A 21,876-nucleotide genomic window follows, 5' to 3' on the forward strand; every position below is an offset into this window, starting at 1 on the left:
AATGAAGTGAAGGAGGCTGCTTTTTTCTGGTTTTGTTTATTATACTATATACATTTTTACATGCATTGTTTTACAACATATGAAAGAAAAAAAGAATGCCATCTTTAATTGTAAATAAAGCTAAATAAACCATGAACGTTTTACATTACTCAGCTGTCTGAATGTGTTCTGTAACAGTGATATGTTGTATATTTAAACCAATTAAATGTAATGTAATTGACAATGTTGTTACAGTTTAACAATCATTTGTTATTGTGGTTAATGGCTCAGTGAACCTCTACTTAAACTGACTGACTAAAAATGAGATGACAACATCTACCACTTGTGGTCCAAGCGTATGGGTCAGCAGACTAAAAGGTGATTCCTCACCCAGTTTCTCCCTTAGCAAGCACTGGAGACTGCAGAGTGTATTCCTGTAAATATCAATGGACAGATTTTTAAGGAAGATGCAAGTTAAAAAAAAATCTAGATGTGAAAAGCAACTTACCTTGCAATGCTGCCTCAGCACTGGGAACACTTGCAATCATGTCTAGGTTTGCATGTCGCCCAAGCATGGCTCCCAGCTCCTGGGCCAAATCTGTGGCCTCCCCTTCACTGAGAGCAGAGAAGATGCTGATGCTTGTCTTTGCTTTGGTTGGCCGTTGTTCTCTGAGTTCCTCAGGGAGATCCTCTTTACGAACCTTTAGGTAAAATCAATATGTTATTGTTTTATAAAAGTATAGCAAATAGCTAAAAGGTTTATATAGAGCATATACAAATCCTAATCAGGCTTCTTAACAGATTGTTAGACATGTTTAAAGACTCCATTTGTCCATTATTTATTTCTAAAGAAAAGACCCATTGTGTAGGCTATGCGGAGGGAGGGGAACAATGGCGCACATACTGGCAGGATGCAAAACAGCTCTTAGCCAAGGAAGATACAGGTGGCGCCATGACAAGGTTCTCGGTGAACTGGCTGACATCTTGGAGCGGGAGAGGCAGAAAAAGCGCCAGACCAGCACAAGGCCGGCAACATTCATTCAGTTCATCAGAGAAGGGGAGAAACCCCCAGCCCCCAAGAGGAGGAAAAAGAGCCTCTTGCAAGCAGCACAATCCTGGGAGATGAGGGTGGACCTGGGAAGGAGACTAGTCTTCCCCCAGGTTGTGTATACATCGCTGAGGCCGGACATGGTCCTATGGTCTGAGGAGGCAAGGAAGATAATCTTGATTGAACTGACGGTCCCGTGGGAGGACGGGTGCGAGGAGGCCTATGAGCGGAAAGCCACCAAGTATCAGGACCTCGTTGAGTAGTGCAGGGCCAAAGGGTGGCAGACCTGGCTATTCCCGGTTGAGGTCGGGTGTAGGGGTTTCCCGGCGCAGTCTGTGTGGAAGACACTCACAGCTCTGGGTATAGCAGGAAGGGAGAGGAAGGCAGCTGTCCCTAGGTTGGGTGAGACAGCAGAAAGAGCGTCTTGCTGGCTCTGGAATAGGAGGGAGGAGTTGAGCTGGGGGCCAGGAGGAGGTGGGCAGTGACTGGCCACCACTGCCGAACCGCCAACTGGAGGGTGTTGTGGTTCAGGGTCGAAACACCCCGTGAAAGTTGGATGCCACCTGATGACATCTTCTCCTGGCTGAAAGCTACAGTCATGCACTACAGTCAGTGACTGAGTTAGATGGGTCAATATCACCATAGAGTGCCTTTCAACCCTCACAATACTCACACATTTTGATTTTAATTTACCATTTGCTTTATGTCACGTCATAATAGTAGACACTCAAATACTATAATAAATATATTATCTGAGCTCCCACAAATTTTTTTTTTAATTATGGGCCATTTTTTAGAGCATAAAGCATAGATATGTCCACCCTGTCGTGGACATATGAATTACTGTTAAATATGTTTTCATTGCATTATTAAGATACAAAAGATACTTTCTGAAAGGTATGATGTCCCTTTCCTAAACAGGGTTATTTGTTTGCTTTAGAATTATAAATACATAAAAGATTTTATGTAAATCATGTGTTTTTAAAGAAACTCATACAATTCGCACATGTATTTTTTCTTATTTGGAGAAATATTTGATTATTTGGATGCAGTTTTTTGTTTGCATGTTATTGCCCCCACACCTAGCACAATGGATTATATAGGTATGATTAAATTATTATTTTAAATATTATTTAAAAATACCAAGATGACAGGGTGGACGAGCCCACGACAGGGTGGACAAGCACACAATGGAGTGGACACATAAAGCAACACAAAAAGCATGACAAAATATGACAATGAAACATTTATTCAACGTAAAAAAATATATAATTACATTCTCAATCACATTGATATAACTGAGAATTTAGAATGGCCTCTCAGGTTGAGATGAAAAAGGCAGGGAGTTCAAAAACCTGCCCGTCTTTTCAGCAAAATGTAAACATAAGGAAAATTATAATAACAAAACATGACAAAGCAAGTACATTAAATGTAACAATTAGGTTTTTATTTGTGGCCAAGAAATATTGTAGTAAATAAATTCTGTCAATTTGTAACATTTACAACACGTGGAACAACTTGCCCCAAACTGGTATTGCCGGGCACTTTCTGCCGCACTCAGAGGCATGTCCTGAGAACAGCAATGATTTTATGTTTTTTATATAACAAAATATTATCTTGTTATATTATATTATATTATATGTTTCCAAAAAATGTAATATAACATTTCTATAAATTGCAATATTAACTACAAATGAATGCTATGTCCACCCTGTCATGTTTATGTCCACCCTATCGAGTCTAAGTGGCCGACAGGGTGGACATTTTGGAACAACGACAGGGTGGACATTTTGAGCTTCAATTAGCATATTAGCTTACAACAAACTGTGACTAGGTAAATAGTTAGTCTGGTTGTTGAAGAGAATTTGGTATATTAAAACGTACATATTTGGAAATTATTGTATTTGAATCACTTCCAGTATATTTTATGCCGACAGGGTGGACATGTTAAGCTTTGGCAAAACAAGTAAGCAAACTCATATGAAGAAAATTTGTTAGTTGTAAAATCAGCAGCTGCTCACCTCAGCAGTTGAATTTCCTGCCACTATAGAGATACAAAAATCTGTTGTCCTAATGTTACTAATGGGGGTGGCCTGTTCTTAAAGGGGGCAGATTCCACAATACGACAGGGTGGACAACCATTTAAGGGACATGGACAAACTCTTCTTTTTTATTAAATAAAAATATTGTTTTTACTATAAACTGATCAATACACTCAATTTGAGTAATATCTTATTAAACAAAATATTAATAGGGAAAAATAAATAAAAAATAAATATGATTTGACTATTTTACTCTCATTCAAATTTGATGTGCAGTGCCTGGGACATAGCAAAATAGCATACATCCTCTTATACAAAATTATAGAAAATCTTGAAAATGTATCTAAAGAGCCAAATAATGCTACTGCTATGAATAAAACAACTTAGCCTTATATAACACACCCTTTCATAGTCATTTGTATGTTAAGTTATAATGGAAAATTAGTTATTTATGTTCAGGACACCAAAAGGCACCCTACAGTGATATTGACCCAGATAGCATCTGTAAAGATGTATTCAATAGTAGCATATGTGCCATTCACAGTACTATTATTTTAAGAGGCACAATCACTCACTTCCTTAATTATAAATGTTTAAATGGACATCTAATATGTAACATGAAAAGTACATTAGACCGGTTATTGCATAATAAACCCCAAAATGTGTTGTTACTGAGAATCAACAGACTGTTAGAAGGTGCGAAATGCCAGTCATATTTGAGCTTTCCACATAGCTGTGTAAGAAGTCATAACAACCAATAAATAAATAAAGTAAAGTTCTCACCTGAGAACATTCTCGACTATCAAAAGATAGTCCTTTCGAAAAATGTCCTCATGTTTTGTCCAGTTGATGACACGACACCAGAAAATCCACTAAAATTGCATAGATGACATGATAAATCATGTGGTTACAATAATTATTCAATACCGTAATAGGATTCAATATATAACTATGACACTACATGGCTTCTTCAAAGGCCATGCAAGCCTAGACACTGTAGCATGAACAAATATATATGTAAAGAGAAACTGGCTGTTTAATTCAAATTCATTTAATTATCCCTTTATCTTTCTTAACCCTCTGGGGTCCTTTGGCCCAAATGGACCCGAAGCATTTCAATATATATATTTTTTTAATCATTGCTTTATCGGAATGGTCCGAAATTTGGTGACTTTGTTGGTACTTGGCATATGAACACCCCAAAAAATTGGGGACAGGATTTGAATAGTCTAAGTGGTTGTAAAAAAAATAGTCACACTCAGGACCTTTGGGTCCAAATGGACCCGCATAGGAAATGAATGGGAAATTGGCAAAAATGTGAAAATACAGAGTTATTTTGTGCGCACAAACTACAAATCAGCAACGATCCAGAAAAAAAGCACACAACAGTGAAGGGGTGAATCTATAAAACATCAAGAGTGCAAAACAGACACATCCACACACACACACACACACACACAAACACACTTTTATACACATACACACTAATAAATTCAGATTACATATGGGTTTTGAATTTTTAAAATGCTCAGTTTGTCCACCAGATGGCATCCATCTCATTTCAAAAATTGCTTTCATGAGGTCTAGGCTTGACTCTAAAATGAAATACAGCTTAAAAAAAAAAAAAAAAAAATTTTTATTTCTATTATATTCAATGGGGAAAAAAAGGGTCATAATTATTGCATTAATATTAATTATAAATCATTTTTATTTTTGAAATTATCTGAAAACACCAAAAAAGAAAAGAAAAAATATTATAAAAAACAAGTAAAAAAAAAAAAAGATGATTTTTTAAAATAAATATTAATCCCACCCTTCCGGCCCATTTGGACCCGAAGGTCCTGAGTGTGACTCTGAAATGAAGGACCCACATATCAGTATACCTGGTTTTTAATTTAGTGTAACATTTTTAACACTGGGTAGATTTCCGCCTTATATGACGTCCTAATTCTTCATGAACAGACCTAGAAAGATTTAGTAGAAAAATATTGCTAAGAATATTATGATTTGCAGTTTTATGATGCTTCAAAAGAATTACCTCAATGCAATGTCCACGACAATGTCATTCAGCCACATCCCATCGTCTAGTGTTGCAAGGGACTCTTTCGTCAATAAGGGCACACGGAAGGACCTCAAAAGGAAGAAATACAAAAACACATTTTTGTACAAATGTTACAATAAGTCAAATTTCTGGCTTATAATCAGACAGACAATATTTTAATGAATATTTACTATTCATCTTTCTCCATAGTGGATCTGTACAAAGAAGAAAATTAATGTTAACATTAAGACATTTAAATTGGTTTCATCTTGTGATCATCTTCAAATGAGAGAGAACTTATTGAATGAGCTATGAGGAATGATGCCCCTGAGTCAACAAAATATATTGTATTATTATGATTATTTAAATACAGTTATAGATTACTGTTTGTCTTATATTGGATGAGTAATAAAGAATGATGTCCCTGGGTCAACACAAGATATTTCATTATTATTATCATCATTATACGATTGACGGGTGTCTTCAATTTATTATACTAAGATGCACAATAAACTTCATTGCTGAAGTATTCGTTGTCTCATTTCTTTGTTGCAAAAGTTCTCCATGAATCACAACACTGTTTACACATTGACTTCATTGCACAATAACAATCGCACCACAGCACGATGGCACCGTAAAACTACAAAGAAAATAAAGAAACAATAAACAAACATTCACTACACATTTAACATTGTTCAAATAAATCAACAAACCGCACCAAAGAAATACATGTAAAACAATCTAAACATACCTCGCTCTGCTTGCCAAAGGGATAAAGCTCGAAACATTTTCCTTATATCCATATTTCGTCATCTAGTGGTGACAAATTAAAGGGGAAGGCCATTACAAGGACAAAATTGTGATATTGATATATACTTTGTACATTATGTGGTCTATTCTACATCACAAAATGTACAAAGTAATATCAATATCACAACTGGATCTGTTTAGTGTTGTTAGTGATTAAATAAATATGAGGTTCTTTCCAAATTTTATGCCATATCAGACCATCAAAACAGCCATTCCAGAAAGTTATAATAGAGAAAAAATAGAGAAATATTAATTTCTATAATATAAAGAAATATTTTTGGTCTGTGATGGATAGCCTGAGAATGGTAACATCATACAATGCTTTCACTTTAAAACACGGATTTGCCTGTCAGCCAACAGTTCCCCAGGGTTATTCTGGTACAAAAATGGAGATAATAAGAGATGTTCCCTCTCTTCAAAACTGACTGCTCCTTCCCTTTCTATATGTTGGTGAGATTGAATTTTGATCAAATAAAAAATAAACGTGAAAAATATACTTTGCACTAACACATACACAAGACAAGCTAACATCCAATCAAATTTTAAGAAATACATTTGATAAAAATGCTGTAAGATATTTAAGAACAGCGTATTTAAGATTGCCTGGCCCCCAAAGCAAAAGAGATGCAATTTAAGATCTTAAATGATATATATCCTTCCAATAAATTTGTAAATTAAAATTGAATTGGTAAGATGCCCTGTCGTTTTTGAGATTCTTTCCCTGAAGATACAGAACATGTTTTTTTTTTTTTTCATTTCATTACTCACTTTCATTACCATTTGGTAAACATTACAGGACTGGATAAGAAAAAGACGTGGTCGCTGATGGTTTCACTTACACCTTACAAAATATAATCAACAGAATTGCAATCATTTTTGTGTTTTATTTAATTTGATTAATAACGTTATATTATTGCCAAAATAGGCCTATGTTATACATAAATGTAAATATGAAATTCATAAACGAATTAAAAACAACAATGGAATAAATTGCAAAAACTATTTCAATATTATTTTCATACGCTGAAATTTAGGGGTTCGGTTCAGGACAACCACCTCCTAATTGAAAGTAGGCTACCTAATAAATAAAGATTTTATATAGTAAGCATAGCCTACTATGTTAAAATTTATCGTAAGAATGCTTTTTAAATGTGTTTTTTGGTTGGGGGGCAGCAGTTTGCACCAATCCTGTAGAATGGCCAATGCGCATGTGCAGTCCTAAGCGGGCGTCTCAGGACAATGACGCATGCGCAACTAAACCCGCGCGCGGCAAGAGCCGGAATCTAACTAACGGTTATTGAACTTCTGTTGCTGAGCAACATAATATACACCTTCAAACATGTACTGTAAGTAAAGATTTATATCACAATTTGAATATATAAAATAGAAACCATTTAGTCATGTTGTTATCTATTAAAATATGTTTAATCTAAAGCTTAATTTGACGTATAACTTTACTAGTTGAGGAACCAGAAGACGAACCATTTGATCCGTTATTTCTTCCGTTGTCTAAATCGAAAATTAAACTGCGAAACCGGCAGTTCCTCCGCACCGTGGGCGAGGTGCTACAACTCCCTTGGCTTACAGGCAAGACGCCTGAAGTGAGTAAGCCTACACTTTTGCCATCCTGTGTTTGTATTTGTTTATTGAGATGAATTAGTCACTTGGATGAATGAAGTGACGTAACGTCCGATTACGTTGTTTTTACCCAGGACGTCGAAGCGATTCACCGAAAGTTGATGCCCTCCTTTGCCTGCAGATCCGTGCAGAACAACGACTTTCTGTCTTTACAGGAGATTCTCAAGCATGTAAGATGTAGAATGCATTAGACTATTGTGCTTATCTTTCATATGGCCGGTTATATAATTCTTAATCCATGCTTTATCTCATGCTATCTGTAGATGGATGTAAATGCTGGAACCTACGATGGATACACTGCCATGCACACCGCCTGTGAAATGGGGAACATTGATATGGCAATACAGTTACTGTCTCTTGGAGCAACATGCCAATTGACAACCCGCTTTGGTTACACACCTCTGCATCTTGCCATAAAAAACAAGTAAGTTGTTTTTCTGCAGTTTAAATGATTTAATTTAAGTATATGTAATTGTTTACACAATTGCCTTACATATGACAGACACTTTGACCTGATCAAGATTTTGAAACAGCAAGGAGCCACAGTAACTCAACATCCTACACGAATCGGCATGGATCTTATCAAGTCAGTCTTTTAAACAATCAATAAACTTGTCAGTCTGTTGTGGACATTTGCATTCAACTGTCCTCTCTAATTTAGGGCGGTTTGGACTAAAGACTATAGGCTTGTGCGTGCATGGTTCTTAGCTGGGACAAACATGAACCAGTGTGATTACAATGGGCAGACTGCTTTACATGCAGCAGTGGAGAAGAGGAACGAGCTCATGGTGTCCAAACTTCTTGAATATGGCGCTAATCCAGAGGTATAATAAAAGTAGATTTGTTAACATGTATATTGAACATTATGAATGCATATTCTGTTTTTTTACTTTTCTGATTGGTGGCACTCTAACAAGTCAAATATTGAACCCGTGTGGTCTCCTCATGCAGCTGTAGCACTCCCTTCCCTCCCGGGTCAAAATGACCCGACGAGGACCTAAAATTATACTTAAAGCTCCAGTCCGTAACTTTTTTAAGTTAAAAATAATCCAAAATAATTATATTAAAAAAAAACTTATTCTGCCAGTGGTCAAAACTATCTGCTTGCCATAGCTAGATTCAAAACGGTTAGCTTGTAATAATGATTTTAATTCCAGTGGTACTGGTGGGTTTCCACGGGAAATTCGAGCATGTCTTTGCGTCATGACGTCACACCCGTACACATAAAGAAGGAGTTTCGGCTAGCCGGCTGTACTGCGCGTGACGAGATGTTTAGATGTATAGGCTTTTCTCGCAGCACTTTACATGATTAAACTTATGGCATCCAGAAAGATCCAAACAACAATCATCAGTGTCAACTGGAGATTCAGCAGTTATAAAACCCAAAAGACTTCGTACTTCGGATTTAAGGTGGCTAGAGAAAGAAACCGTCTCATGCGAACACAAGGATTTAAACATCGGCGGGGCTTTTGAAAAGTGCTTGAACTCCGTGTTTTGAAGGGGTTCAAAACGGAAGAAGAGACGGCTTTTTTCTGCTGAACAAGTAAGACATTTCAATAGTTCAATCGTGTAACAGTACGTTTTCTTAATTCACACAGTTATGGAGTTTCCTTTGTTGTGCCTTTCTCGTTTTGCTATTATGGAGAATATGAATTCTGAAGTACACAGGTAACCATAAAACACATTAAATTTAACATTAGTCAAGCAATGCTGATGTTGTTAACATGAACAATTTGAGAACAAAGTAGGCTATAATTTGCACGGTTGCTGTAAATCACGTTGATTAAATCTAACGAAGCTTATCATGTCGAATGCTTTTTCCCCCTTAGTTGGTCAGAACAAAAATGGATTTTACTTACTTGTTCTGAAGACATTTTCTTATGAAAATTCTTATGTTGGTCAAACTTTCAAAAAGTGAATCTGTGATTCTGTATGACAGTATCCACACAGCGCGGTGACTGACAGCAGCACTCGCCTCAAAGCACTGTGTTCATCCGCGCTGTTTCATGCCGATTTACAACCCACGTAAAGATGATAATTCCGCGAATCACTGCAGTTACAGATTTCGAACAGAGAGATGGCGACAAAGAGGAAAAGTTCCGGACTGCAGCTTTAATACATTTTTGGTCCAAAAAGCTTAGATCATTTCATTTTGATAATATTTTTTTAATGCAATTTCTTGGAGATTTTCTCTTATTTTATTGTTTTATTTACCTCTAAATTACTAGATTTTATCAATGATTTAATTTAATGATATAATTTAAGCACATTTTTTTACATTCTTTCCACTTAAATACAAAATAGTCGATTTAGACATTATACAATTATTTGGGGGGGAAGTCTTAGCATTTGTATCGCATGGCGATATATGGAAACGTTATATCTTGGTATTTTCTCTTTTTTTTTTTTTTTTTACAAATCTGTGATTTTACATCCTGGCCATGTTATTTAGGCTATACTATATATTATGTGCAAAAAAGGGTCAAAATCACATTACATTCTAACATTGTAACATTACAATCATTATACATACATTAATGTAGAGAACCTTTTTGAATTACTGCTATCATAAAAACACACTTGTAGGTTTAAAAATCTACATATGGTATATTTATTGTCCAACAACAAATATTTTAGCAATATGCATATTTTAGTAAGAATATTGTGCTCCTATTTATGTTATTGTTCTCCGTTTGGTAAGCGGGCATTTGCTTAACGAAGGCTCGTCAACTTCTAAATGGCAAAATGGAACTATTTCAATTTCTAACATTTACAGATGGAGAATAAACCTGTGAAATTTATGCGCTGAGGAAAACAACATCTCAACACATTAAACAGCGCAAGTAATAAAATCCCCATTTTTCCCATGAATTCCTATTGAATGCGGGTCAAATTGAACCACGAGGGAAGGGATTGCTACTTTTTTTTTTACAACCACACATGTATTCCAAGTTCAAGTGCGACAATAGTCCTAAGGTCTTGGACCACTCCGATTTTTAAAAATGAAAAGAAAATGAATTTCAGGTCAGAATTGCCCGAAGAGAGCATAAGCCATAACTGTCAACCTGTAACATGTCAGATTTGTCTTTTCCCTACCAGATTGCTGATATTTGGGGAAGAACAGCAGCAGATGAAGCAAGAAAGAATAACCTGCATGACATTTTGGTGCTCTTCAACCTTCCTATTTGAAACTCACACTGTGTAGGAAGTCACACACCAGGCGACATCAAATGCAAAGGCACATTACTTTTAATGTTTTATACCGTGGCAAGTTCTTGGTAAAGTAGAGCACTACAAAATTGTAACTAAAATCAACTCCCCCCTTAATGTTTACACAATAAATCAACTCAATTAAAATATGTAATTTATTCTAAATGAAAGCATTAGTTCATTAAAACTGAAACTAATCCAGGGTCTGTTTGAGTCCTTTTTACAATTACAGTGTACAATTAACAAGTGTACACATTCATGTGTTGTCAGCAGGGGTTGAACGACTTCAGATGTTTTAAAGTCGATATTTATGTGAGTAAAGTCGAGGCGACGTCGACTAGTCGCTGATGACGTCATTAATGAATAAGCGAATGTGGTTGTGCACAGTTATGGCGTATGACACAAGCACTGCCCACAGAACTATTGCTCCTACATATTTGTATCAGTTCTTTTGTCTTTAGGTCATTGTATTTCTCACAGATTTCTGCTCGTTCTAAATCAGATACAGATAAAGTAGCACAGTAAAGATTACATTTATATGAATGCATTAGTGAGAGAGCGTGTGAATTAATTCTACCTGGCAGAGTCTCTCTAGTCTCCACTAATATTGAATCTGGGTTTTATTTACCAAGAAATATATCCTAGAACGTTTGTTTCATAGTTATTTTATTGATGAATCACAGTTGTTGCTGTTTGTTGTTGAGTTTAGTAGACATAGCTGGCGGTAAAGAGGGACTGTTTAGATGCTTGGTCAGCCTGGCCTGAGGGCTTGTATTCGCCTTTTGATGCAAGACTATTGATCTGAAAAGGAAACAAAGAAAATAATCAAGATATGCCGCTTCATTTAATATGGTAGGCCTATAAACTGACAACACAATGAAGCATATTGCCCACATGCAGTATTTTAAGTTTGACATTGGTTACCTTGGCACGTGTGATGAAGGCATCCTGTCCAGCCTTCTTGTTCGCCGCTTGTCCCTTCCATGCAGAAAGAGCCGAGGCCTGGAGAGCACGGCCATAAGAGAAGCTCAGCTTCCAGGGTCTGTTCAGGGGAAGCTGGTTCATGGCATTCAGATTCACAGAGGCCTCCTCCTCACTTTGACCACCAGAGAGGAAGCAGATGCCTGAGAACCAGAAGAGAGATGTTGTACGTTTGAAGAGCACTTAAATGGGGGCCTTCCTCTAGTGACCGGGCGAGGACTGACATACCTGGCACAGCAGCTGGGACAGTGCGTCTGAGAGCAGTGACTGTTGCCATGGCAACCTCCAGAGGGGTGTACTTCTTGGTGCAGGCGTGTCCAGCAGTGACCATGTTTGGTTTGAGCAGAGTTCCCTCCAGATACACGTGGTGGTCAGAGAGAGCCTTGTACACAGCCGCCAGGACCTTGGTTGCAATTTGTTGGGAGTTATTTTTAATGGATAATTTGGAATTGCTCTGCTTTAAAGGGGTCATATAATGGTACATGCACTTTTTCAAGTTGATTGTACTGAAATGTGTGTTGGCAGTGCCTGTACACAACCATCATATAAATGATAAAAATCTATCCAGTGTTTTTGTTTTAATCTCCTTATTTGTTTTCCCCTGCCTCAAATCGAGCCGTTCGTGACGTCACACGGTCGGACGCCCCTCCCACGATTGATGATTGACAGCAGCGTTTCGACCAAGCGGCAACATTCTAATCTGAAAAATTATCACTGCCTACCCGGAAGTGCGAAAAACTGCAATACATCGAAAATCCCCTAGAGGTAGGTCCCAAAAGTGAGCAAACATCCATAGACCCCGTGTTAAAATGTACGTTTTCACAGCATAAATTCATGTTTTTACAGGTTGGTCCCATGGACTTTTATTGTATTTTTCGATAGGTTCCGAGTGCCTGACAACTGTGAAGGGGGTGCATTTTTTTCTAACTCGTTAGTTTAGATCGTATTTAGATATAAAATGTATGACAAATAAGGGCGTGATTAACTTTGATTGACAGCTTGATTGACAGCTGATAACGGGCTGAGCCGAGTGGAATTCCTGAAATTTGACGTCTCGGCCATGATCTGACACAACACATCATACCGCCTCTGTATCCTTCCTGAACATTTGTATTGAAGATGGCGCCGCCCATACCCCCCCAATAAACGGCCAAAACCATACCCCCCAAAACCGTTCTTCAGAAAGTCTATGGGTGACGTCACAGACGCTTTGTCCATATTTTTTACAGTCTATGGTTTCGACACAGACCCGCCCTGAGCGAGCTGTCATCATAGTTCGTCATTGTTGATAAGCTGGAGCAGAATGGCGTCTAAGCGATTGTGGTGTTCTGTTCTTGGGTGTAGTAACGAACACAGCAGTCATTTTGATGTTCTTAAATCCGAACCACTGAAGACGCAGTGGCTGAGTTTTGTTTTCGAAGGGAATATTCCCCACGAGCAACGTCAATGCGTTCATGTTTGCGTGAATCATTTCTCACCAGACTGCTTTATAAACGAGGATCAGTATGAAGCTGGTTTAGCTAAGAAGCTTCTCCTGAAAAAAGAATCGGTACCAACTATTCATGTCCCTGCTGCACCTCCAGAAGAAGTGAGTGTAAAGTTTTATTAACCTTTATAGTAATCTTTGCAAATCGCTTGCACGCTTCACGATGAATGCGGCTAAGGGTTACACTCAGGGTAACATTACATTACGGCATGTTTCCCATGTACGACGTTCTCAATATAATTCATAATCCCATGTTTATAATGAACAACACGTTATGGTTATTGTGTTATTACAAACTGATTAAACACAAGGGGCCCTATTTTAACGATCTGAAACGCAAGTGTCAAAGCGCAAAGCGCAAGTAACTTTGTGGGCGGATCCCGGCGCTGTTGCTATTTTCCCGGCGGAATAAATACCTCTTGCGCTTGGCGCAAATCTAAAAGGGGTTGGTCTGAAGTAGCTTCATTATTCATAGGTGTGGTTTGGGCGTAACGTGAAATAAACCAATCAGAGCGTCATCTCACATTCCCTTTAAGAGCAGGCGCGCATGTTGCATGGCGGATTGCTATTATAACGGCGGATTTGCCAGGCGCGCACCAGGAGCGGTTCACAGCCGAGGAGACCGACGTTCTTGTCAGGACCGTGAAAGACAGAGAAGTGACGTTCTATTGCGTGTTTTGCGTGCACCTGTAAACTATGGCATAAACCCTCATGCAGTAACACCCTCAGACGGCACTGTTTATTGACTGTCTGAAGTAGAATGCATGCAGAAATAACAAGAAATTCAACGTTCAAATCAGACTTATCTATCTATTTATCTCTCTATCTATCTATCTATCTATCTATCTATCTATCTATCTATCTATCGTGGGTGGGTTTCTCCCATCCCCATACAAATCAGCGTCGGTTAAACAGGTGTGGGAGGAAAAAAACTACATTTTTTACATCTTCATGGACACCACAATGATTTCCCTCATGTGTTAATATTTTTCCTTGTTATAATGTATGATTTGCAAAAATAAAAACTACTGCATCTGTGTTGATGAGAGAATCAAAGTGTATGCGCGTTGTGCACACGCTACATTATGGCCAAGCATGCGCGCTTAAAATAGCATAATGAACAACGCGCAACGCGCCACTGACTTTAGACTAGTTTTTTTCTGGTCAGTGGCGCATTTGTTTTATAGAACAGCAAAATAGCATGAGGGAAAGTTTGCGCCGGAACACGCCTCCTCTTTGCGCTGAACCGCCCCGGGGAGCGCAAGTGTATTTCTTAGTTAACCGACGTGCGTCTGTAGAGGGAAAAGTCCGCTTTGCGCGGGTGCAAAATAGGAATGATACATGCGTCACTAGAGGTGGGACGATACAGTTACCTCACGATTCAATTCTGTGGCGATATGTGGTCCACGATATGATAATATCACGATTCGCGATATCTACGATATTCAATATATTGGAAGAAATTTCATCAACGATATATCACGATATATGTGACTGAAAAGAAAGATTAACAATGCATGTGTACATATTGAGAATTAATATACCGTAAAACTTCCCGGGTTTTTATTTTCCCAAATCGTCGAACTGCACCGGCTTGTATTTGAGACAGGCGTCTATATGAGACAGGCCTTTATAATTTAGTGTTGAGATGTTGTTCATTGAGTTTAGGCGAGTCTCTAATCTCTAAAAATCTCGAAATGCTCCACGTGAAACTGCGGTCTTCCGACCTTTTACTATCGTGTCAATTGATTTTGATTAATATGCGCGAGGGAGAGAGAGCAAGACAGCGCTCGTGTTGTTTGAAGACGTGAGAGTGCGCGCGCGCGGCCGTTGCGCTCTCTCTGCTCGTAAAACCCGAAGTGTCTCCACACTTTAGAGTGGAAACTAGCGGGTGGGTCTTTGATTTGTTTTATATTGTTTTCCGCCATTCTTCTCGCTTCTCTCTGTTGTTGTTAGTTAACTTGTGTTCTTCACCGGCCGCTGTTTGCGCCACTTTACCCCTATTTACTCGAACAGCGCCCCCCCCGCAAACAGAATGGTAGATATTGGGTAGTGACAGTGACACTGACAACGGGTAAATTAATCATTTTGTGTTGTAATAAAATATCGATATTGGGCGTTAGTGTATCGATTATTTATTGCGACAGAGAGCACAACAATATATTGCAATATAGATTTTTTTCCCCACCCCTATGCGTCAGTGTACAAAGTCATTTGCGCCGGGTGCAAGATAGGCCCCATAGTGTTCGTACATCTCACTAAGTTACTCTACCCTGCCAGTACACAAAGAAAGACCAAAGTGACATTACGTTAAACAACCATTCAGAAACGTCCTGTTCGAGCCTTAACACGTTTAATCCCAAATTTTTTCTTGCAACTTGAGTACATGCATTTTACTCCTTAGACCTCCCTAACACTCAAACATTATGCCTTTTTGGATTTTATGTTGGTTAAGTTAGTGAAATATTAGGTTTTATACTCGGTCACAATAGTGACCGGTGGGAAACAACATAGTCAGAATTCATTCAAATTCTTCAATTAGACCTATTGACACAATTCATTCCAAGACATCCAATATCTCGTTTTGTCATTTTGTGAAGAAGGCTTAGTGAGGTGAAAAGGTTGTCATGTACAAAGTTACACCCTGGAGGAACTTCTGCTTGTTCGGCTAGACCCGTATGGGCTAGACCATGACTACACTTGGGCCCTGTCCTAGGCCAGTTTCAGGAAGATGTGTGTTCACTCATTCAGTGCACTGAAGATGGGCCGTACGTTGTAGAAAGGGTTGTTTGTGGTCATGTGTGGGGCACACCAATTGGTTCTCATGAACATCTGCCCAATCCTCCAGATAATTCACCTCTGCGTCGCCATTCAATAGTCTACTTGGCAAATAGGCTGTTTCACCCTGGTACTCCCTATCTGAGCCATCACTATCACAGTCACTTTCAATTTGGGGTGGGGGTGGGGGGGAAGGGGGTCACGTACGTCTAGAAGGTCCAGCACATTGACCGTTTCTGGGACACTCATCACTACACTGAACAAAATTATAAACGCAATACTTTTGTTTTTGCCCCCATTTTTCATGAGCTGAACTCAAAGATCTAAGACCTTTTCTATGTACACAAAAGGCCTATTTCTCTCAAATATTCTTCACAAATCTGTCTAAATCTGTGTTAGTGAGCACTTCTCTTTTGCCAAGATCATCCATCCCCCTCACATCCATCCATTCAGTGTAGGATTGCCAAAACCTGCCAATACCAGCCAATACCTCTGTTTTCAATTGAAGCACTGTGTTATACTACCGGTCACAATTGTGACCGTAAACAAATTTACAAGTCTTACGAGCAAAATATATATGCAGGAGTATAATTCTCAAAATATATCAGTAGTAGACCCTTTAAAGAATATATGTACAAAATATGATAGTTCTATATGTAAATTAAGATGTTTTATATACTACTTTTTGTAGTAGTCTGAGGAAGACATCTTCTTCTAGATGTGCAAGCAGAAAGTGAACTGATCTGGTCATGTGACCTTTCACACTAGTCACATGACATTAATTGATTTTAATCAAGACAATCTATTTTGTCATTTAAAAGTTGAATTTCTTGCCCAAAGTCAATAAAAAATTTTTTAGAGCTTCCAGAAATAAGAAAAAAGCTGCGGTCACAATTGTGACCGGTGGGATTAAACGGGTTAATTGTCGAACTTCTTTGCGGCTGTCATCTTGATCCGGGTGCGACTCCAGTTCAAACTGATACGATTGCACAGATGTGTCCTCAGAGACTCCTGCTGCCTTTCTCTCTCCAAAATATACCCTCAACTGTTGTCAAGGCAACACTCCACATGGGTTGGTCAAAACGCCGCAGGACAGAGGGGCGGAGTGAGCAGAGCTCATTATCATTTAAAGGCATATGCACTGAAACGGAGTGCTGAAAACAGAGCTGTTTTTGACCAGGTAAAATGAGTGTTTTCTTACAATACTAATGAGAATTTTTAATTAAAGTATATTACAAACTTTTCACTTAGACCCTAAAGAATCAAATTAACTTGTATGAAAATGTCATTATATGACCCCTTTAAAGGGTTAGTTCACCCAAAAATTCTTTCATTAATTACTCAGCCTCATGTCGTTCCAAACCCGTAAGACCTTCGTTCATCTTTGGAAAACAAATGAAGATATTTTGGATGAAATCCGAGAGGTTTCTGAACCACCCAAACGACAAAAAAAAAAAATATATATATATATATTGTCTGAGTGAAAATGTAATTATCATTAAAATTATTACTGTAATTGCTCTACAGTAAGCTTTATAGCCATTTCTGTCAAGATCATATTTTTAAAACACAGCTGAGCTGTGACGTCAGAAGAGGGAGACGTTCCAAAAAAGTTCTATTCAAGTATGATGAGTTTTGAGTCTAAGGAGATCCAAAATCCCCCTCAAACCTACGATGACCCACAGCCATACAATTTTGAGCCTCCCAGGCGTGAGACAGACAAGGAGCCAAACAGAAATTTAAATAATTCCTATCGAAGAAAAACATAAATATCTGGTGTGAAGAGAACCAGTGGAGAGTTGGTCAGGTGTCTTGGTAAGTAGGCTATAGGCATAACTTAGAGGTGGAACGGTATATGTTCGTATTGAACCGAAGCGGTATGGGCGTCACGGTTCGGTGCATGAATATACCCGGAGAATACACGGTATAAAAATAAATAAAACTCGCGTGCAAATTAATTAATGCGGAACTACTGTTAGATACGCGGGTTATTTAGGGACACCTAATCTGTATCTCCGCCTTAGCTCTGAAGCTCCGTGGCTATAATGAACAGGCTTCAATGTCAAGATTGCAATGCTGGAATATGTGTGTGTGTGAGAGAGAGAGAGAGAGAGAGGCGCGGGCGCGATCTACACATAAAAACTGGAAGAAATGTGCGCTGCAAATGACCGAAGTCTTGGATACCCAAGCAGCACTGAAGTCAGCGTGTTTGGTCCGAACAAAGTTGACCCAGGCATGCAACACAGACCTGCTTTTTGGGAAAAAGTGAACTCTGTGACCGATTTTAACAGTGTTTTTGGACCCAGCACAAACGCAGTAATTCACCATCGTGAAAATACGCCTGCGTATACCTAACTAACTACCTAACTTACATAACTAACTAAATAAATACATGTCCTAATCACTAATTCTCTCGCTCTATCACTCGTACAATTATCAACACAGCTCACAAACTCACTTTCTCAGCAACCTGGGGAGACGTCTCCCTCTTATGACGTCAAGCGATTCGTTTGGGGGGGAGGAGCAGTTTTAAGTGAGTACTGAAAATAACAAACTTTTTCATCTTATATTCTGCCTTTAGGTATCGAAAAACATACAAAACAATACATCAACTTGTCAAACGTGTATTTCCCCTACCTATTTTGTGTTAATCATAATTACAAATTTAACCTGACATACACACTTTAAGGTTGAACCACTAGTCACATGGACTATTTTAACAATGTCTTTACTACCTTTCTGGGCATTGAAAGTTGCAATGACGTTGCTGCCTATGGGTGGTTCAGAAACCTCTCGGATTTCATCAAAAATATCTTCAGTTGTGTTCCGAAGATGAACGAAAGTCTTACAGGTTAGGAACGACATGAGGGTGAGTAATTAATGACAGAAATTTCTTCTTTTTTTTGGGTAAACTATCCTTGTTTATTCTGGAAGGAAGCTTACCTTCTCAGTGGCGTACTGACACCGTTGCAGATCATGATCTCCGTCTGGGAGGATCTCAGGCTCTACAATGGGAACCAAGCCATTCTAAAGGAATTGAGGAAGAATTAATCAGAAGAAAAGACAGTTTGGAAACAAAATAAATAGTACTGGCAACTATCAACTGTTCAGAGTCATGTAAAGGCTGTTTATGAAGAATAAACAGGATTCCATGAGCCAGCCAAATTCTGTTAAGACATACCTGTTGGCAAATGCTGGCATATCTGGCAAGAACGTTAGCGTTTTCAGCTATTGCGAGAGCAGAGGGGCAGCTGTCAGAGATCTTAAGTACACAACGCCACTTGGCAAAGTCAGCACCATCCTTCTTGTACTGGGCACAGCGTTCAGACAGACCATCCAACCCTGAGTGAAACAGATCAGGCAAAAATAGTTTCCTTTAAAATGGATACAAGTCAGGATAGATAACTGTCATGACTCATGTTAAGAAGTGTTTGAGTAAGAAAGTTACCCTGTGTGGTTGTCTCTCCATTTGTTCCACCCAGGCCTGCTGTGCCTTTGTCCACCTTTATGCACACAAACACAAAACTTTCATTCATAACATTTCAGCCAAGATTAATGAGAAGACCCTGTGTGTTGTGTTTGTATCCTTCGGTTGCTACATCATGAATAAATGCATCCAAACTATGTTTTGGCAAATATCTTCAGAAATGCACCGAAACCTCACCTTGATACCAACTACGATGCCCTTGTCCTTGACGACTTTTGGAAACAGAACTCCTTTGTCTGATTTCTGGTACAGTGTTTCATGGAAAAAGATGACACCACCAATATTTTCAGAGATAGAAGCGTCTACAGAGAAGAGGAGGTCGCGATAGCTACGACGGTTCTCTTCAGTGTTCTCCACGTTTATCTTCTGAAAACGGTTCCCCATGGTGCCTAGAATATGAAACAAACATCTAAGAACATCTGGAGAGCGATACATTTCATTATCACTATATCTTCAAGCTGATAGAGTAAACACAATAAGATAACACTGTTAATAACCATCTATAGTGACAGTTGAAGCACATTTATAACTTGTTGTTGATCAATTAAGGCATTTTGCATAAAGGTGGTACTCTAGCCAATGCAGTACGCCACACATTCCTACCGGTGGACTCATCTGCAGCCAAGATGCCTTTTCCAGGTGCCACAATGCGCTGGGCAATTGTGCTAAGCTCCTTCTTCTGCTCTGTAGAGAGAGCTGGAAACTGATGCGTCATGCTGACAAGAGGAGCAGATGTACAATTATTAGCTAAAATACTAAACCCGTAATTTACAGAACTTCTGTTATTCGGCTCACTGGGTTATTCACTCTTATCTGTAAATATTTGGCCTGACTGTTGAACTTTAGTCCAGAGAGGAACACACTGGCTCCTCCCACTGAACAAACAAGTCCAGGGTTCACACTAGACTTGAAGATTTAGCCGTTTTCTTTGCGATTATGTGCAAAAAGTTTCACACATTCGTGCAATATCATTAAGAACTGTACAACACTGTTTTTTTTACACGCTGTGTATATGACAGTTATGAATTGCCTCCCTTTTTCGCAGTACACGAAAATGCCACGCGTGGATAAATTGCAAAATGCACTGCCTGCGTTGATTCAGTAGATCATTTTGCACTGTCAAACCAAACAATGTGATTGCTAATGTGATTCATGACATAAATTAAAGAGCAGAACCTAAATATGTAGCGACAGTATTGCATAACACATCTGCACAGTTTGAGAACAACTGCATGACGTTTCAAAACGTACGTTTATGTACAAGTATACACTTCCAAACTAGGCTAAAACATATTATACTTAATTAAATTAATACTAATTTCCCAAGATGCGATGACAATACAACTAAAAGAGTTTAAAAGTCGAACGCCATCCTTACTTGATAGGTCTGCAGGTAAGTTGCACTAGTGTGTGAATGGATGAAGTGGCCTCTCCTCACTGACGACGATGGATCTGAATGAATCGGGACCGAGCGATCGGAAAGAGTGTGTATTTATGTGAGGCGAGCGCAGAGGCCGGGCAGGAGTGATGCGAACGGGCGTGCTTAGACTCCGGGGACGCCATTGGCTGGGGGATTGGACGGGTGTGTGAAAATATCTGCCTATGTGGACTTTGGAAGAAGGCTTTTAACTCCAAAATGTCCATAATAGGCCTTCGCAATTCGCAAAATATTTGGAAAACCATGGATGACCTGTGAAGCACAGGGTTGGGAAACGAGTTCTGAGATAAAGTTGATTTTCAGGTTCTTCAGTTTCCGCATTGTCCTTCTCAAGATTGTTCACTTTGCAACCTTTCTGTTAAAGTCACACTTTTTGTTGTATCCCGGTATACTAAATATCTGGTAACGGCCTATGTGATGTTACATAAAAGAGTGCATATGAAAGAAAACATGTTGAACTTCTGCAAAATGAGGCTATTTTAGATCCAGATCTGTTGTGTGGGTGTTTGGATGTGCAGAGGAGCCTGAAGTGGGAACTCTAAATAGAGCATTAATTTGATGCTTTTGAGCTATAAAACGCATGCTGTTAGTTTTCACATACTTCAAACTTTCACTAACATTTCTTGTAAGAGAAATGTCCTCAGTTGGCACCTTATGTAAATTATACACAACATAAAATACTCAAAATACCATAGGATACTCAAATAATTAGGCTACTTTGTGTGTGTGGCCTGCACAAAAACTGTCCCTACAAAGTTGACAATATCCTAACTTGTCCTTGTGGGGACATTTTTTTGGTCCCCATGAGGAAAAAAGCTTGGTAATCATACTAAATTATGTGTTTTGGAAAGATAGAAAATATTAAAAATGCATAATTTTTTTCTGTGATGGGTAGGTTTAGGGGATAAAATATATAGTTTGTACAGTATAAAGTCCGT

At 38.6% G+C, this 21,876-nt stretch overlaps 2 protein-coding genes across 2 annotated transcripts; one reads left to right on the forward strand and one right to left on the reverse strand.

Annotated features, from left to right (window-relative positions):
- The first annotated feature begins 7,875 nt into the window (after positions 1-7,875).
- si:dkey-74k8.4 (L-asparaginase) lies at positions 7,876-10,751 on the forward strand. The gene is made up of 4 exons (XM_056237651.1): positions 7,876-7,982; positions 8,061-8,144; positions 8,220-8,382; positions 10,658-10,751. Exons 1-4 carry the CDS (start codon positions 7,879-7,881, stop codon positions 10,745-10,747), a joined length of 441 nt encoding a protein of 146 aa, XP_056093626.1. The 5' UTR covers positions 7,876-7,878; the 3' UTR covers positions 10,748-10,751.
- Positions 10,752-11,458: 707 nt separating this feature from the next.
- aldob (aldolase b, fructose-bisphosphate) lies at positions 11,459-20,992 on the reverse strand. Its single transcript, XM_056237649.1, has 9 exons — positions 20,879-20,992; positions 20,104-20,216; positions 19,678-19,889; positions 19,462-19,516; positions 19,195-19,355; positions 18,957-19,040; positions 11,978-12,152; positions 11,693-11,892; positions 11,459-11,569 (listed from the first exon to the last, which is right to left on the reverse strand). The coding sequence occupies exons 2-9, from the start codon at positions 20,213-20,215 to the stop codon at positions 11,474-11,476; spliced, it is 1,095 nt and encodes a 364-aa protein (XP_056093624.1). The 5' UTR covers position 20,216; positions 20,879-20,992; the 3' UTR covers positions 11,459-11,473.
- Positions 20,993-21,876: the final 884 nt, after the last annotated feature.

Source organism: Rhinichthys klamathensis, unplaced genomic scaffold, assembly GCF_029890125.1.
Source record: "Rhinichthys klamathensis goyatoka isolate OS25496 unplaced genomic scaffold, OSU_Roscu_1.1 h1tg000491l_1, whole genome shotgun sequence".
NCBI classification, from domain to species: Eukaryota; Metazoa; Chordata; class Actinopteri; order Cypriniformes; family Leuciscidae; genus Rhinichthys; species Rhinichthys klamathensis.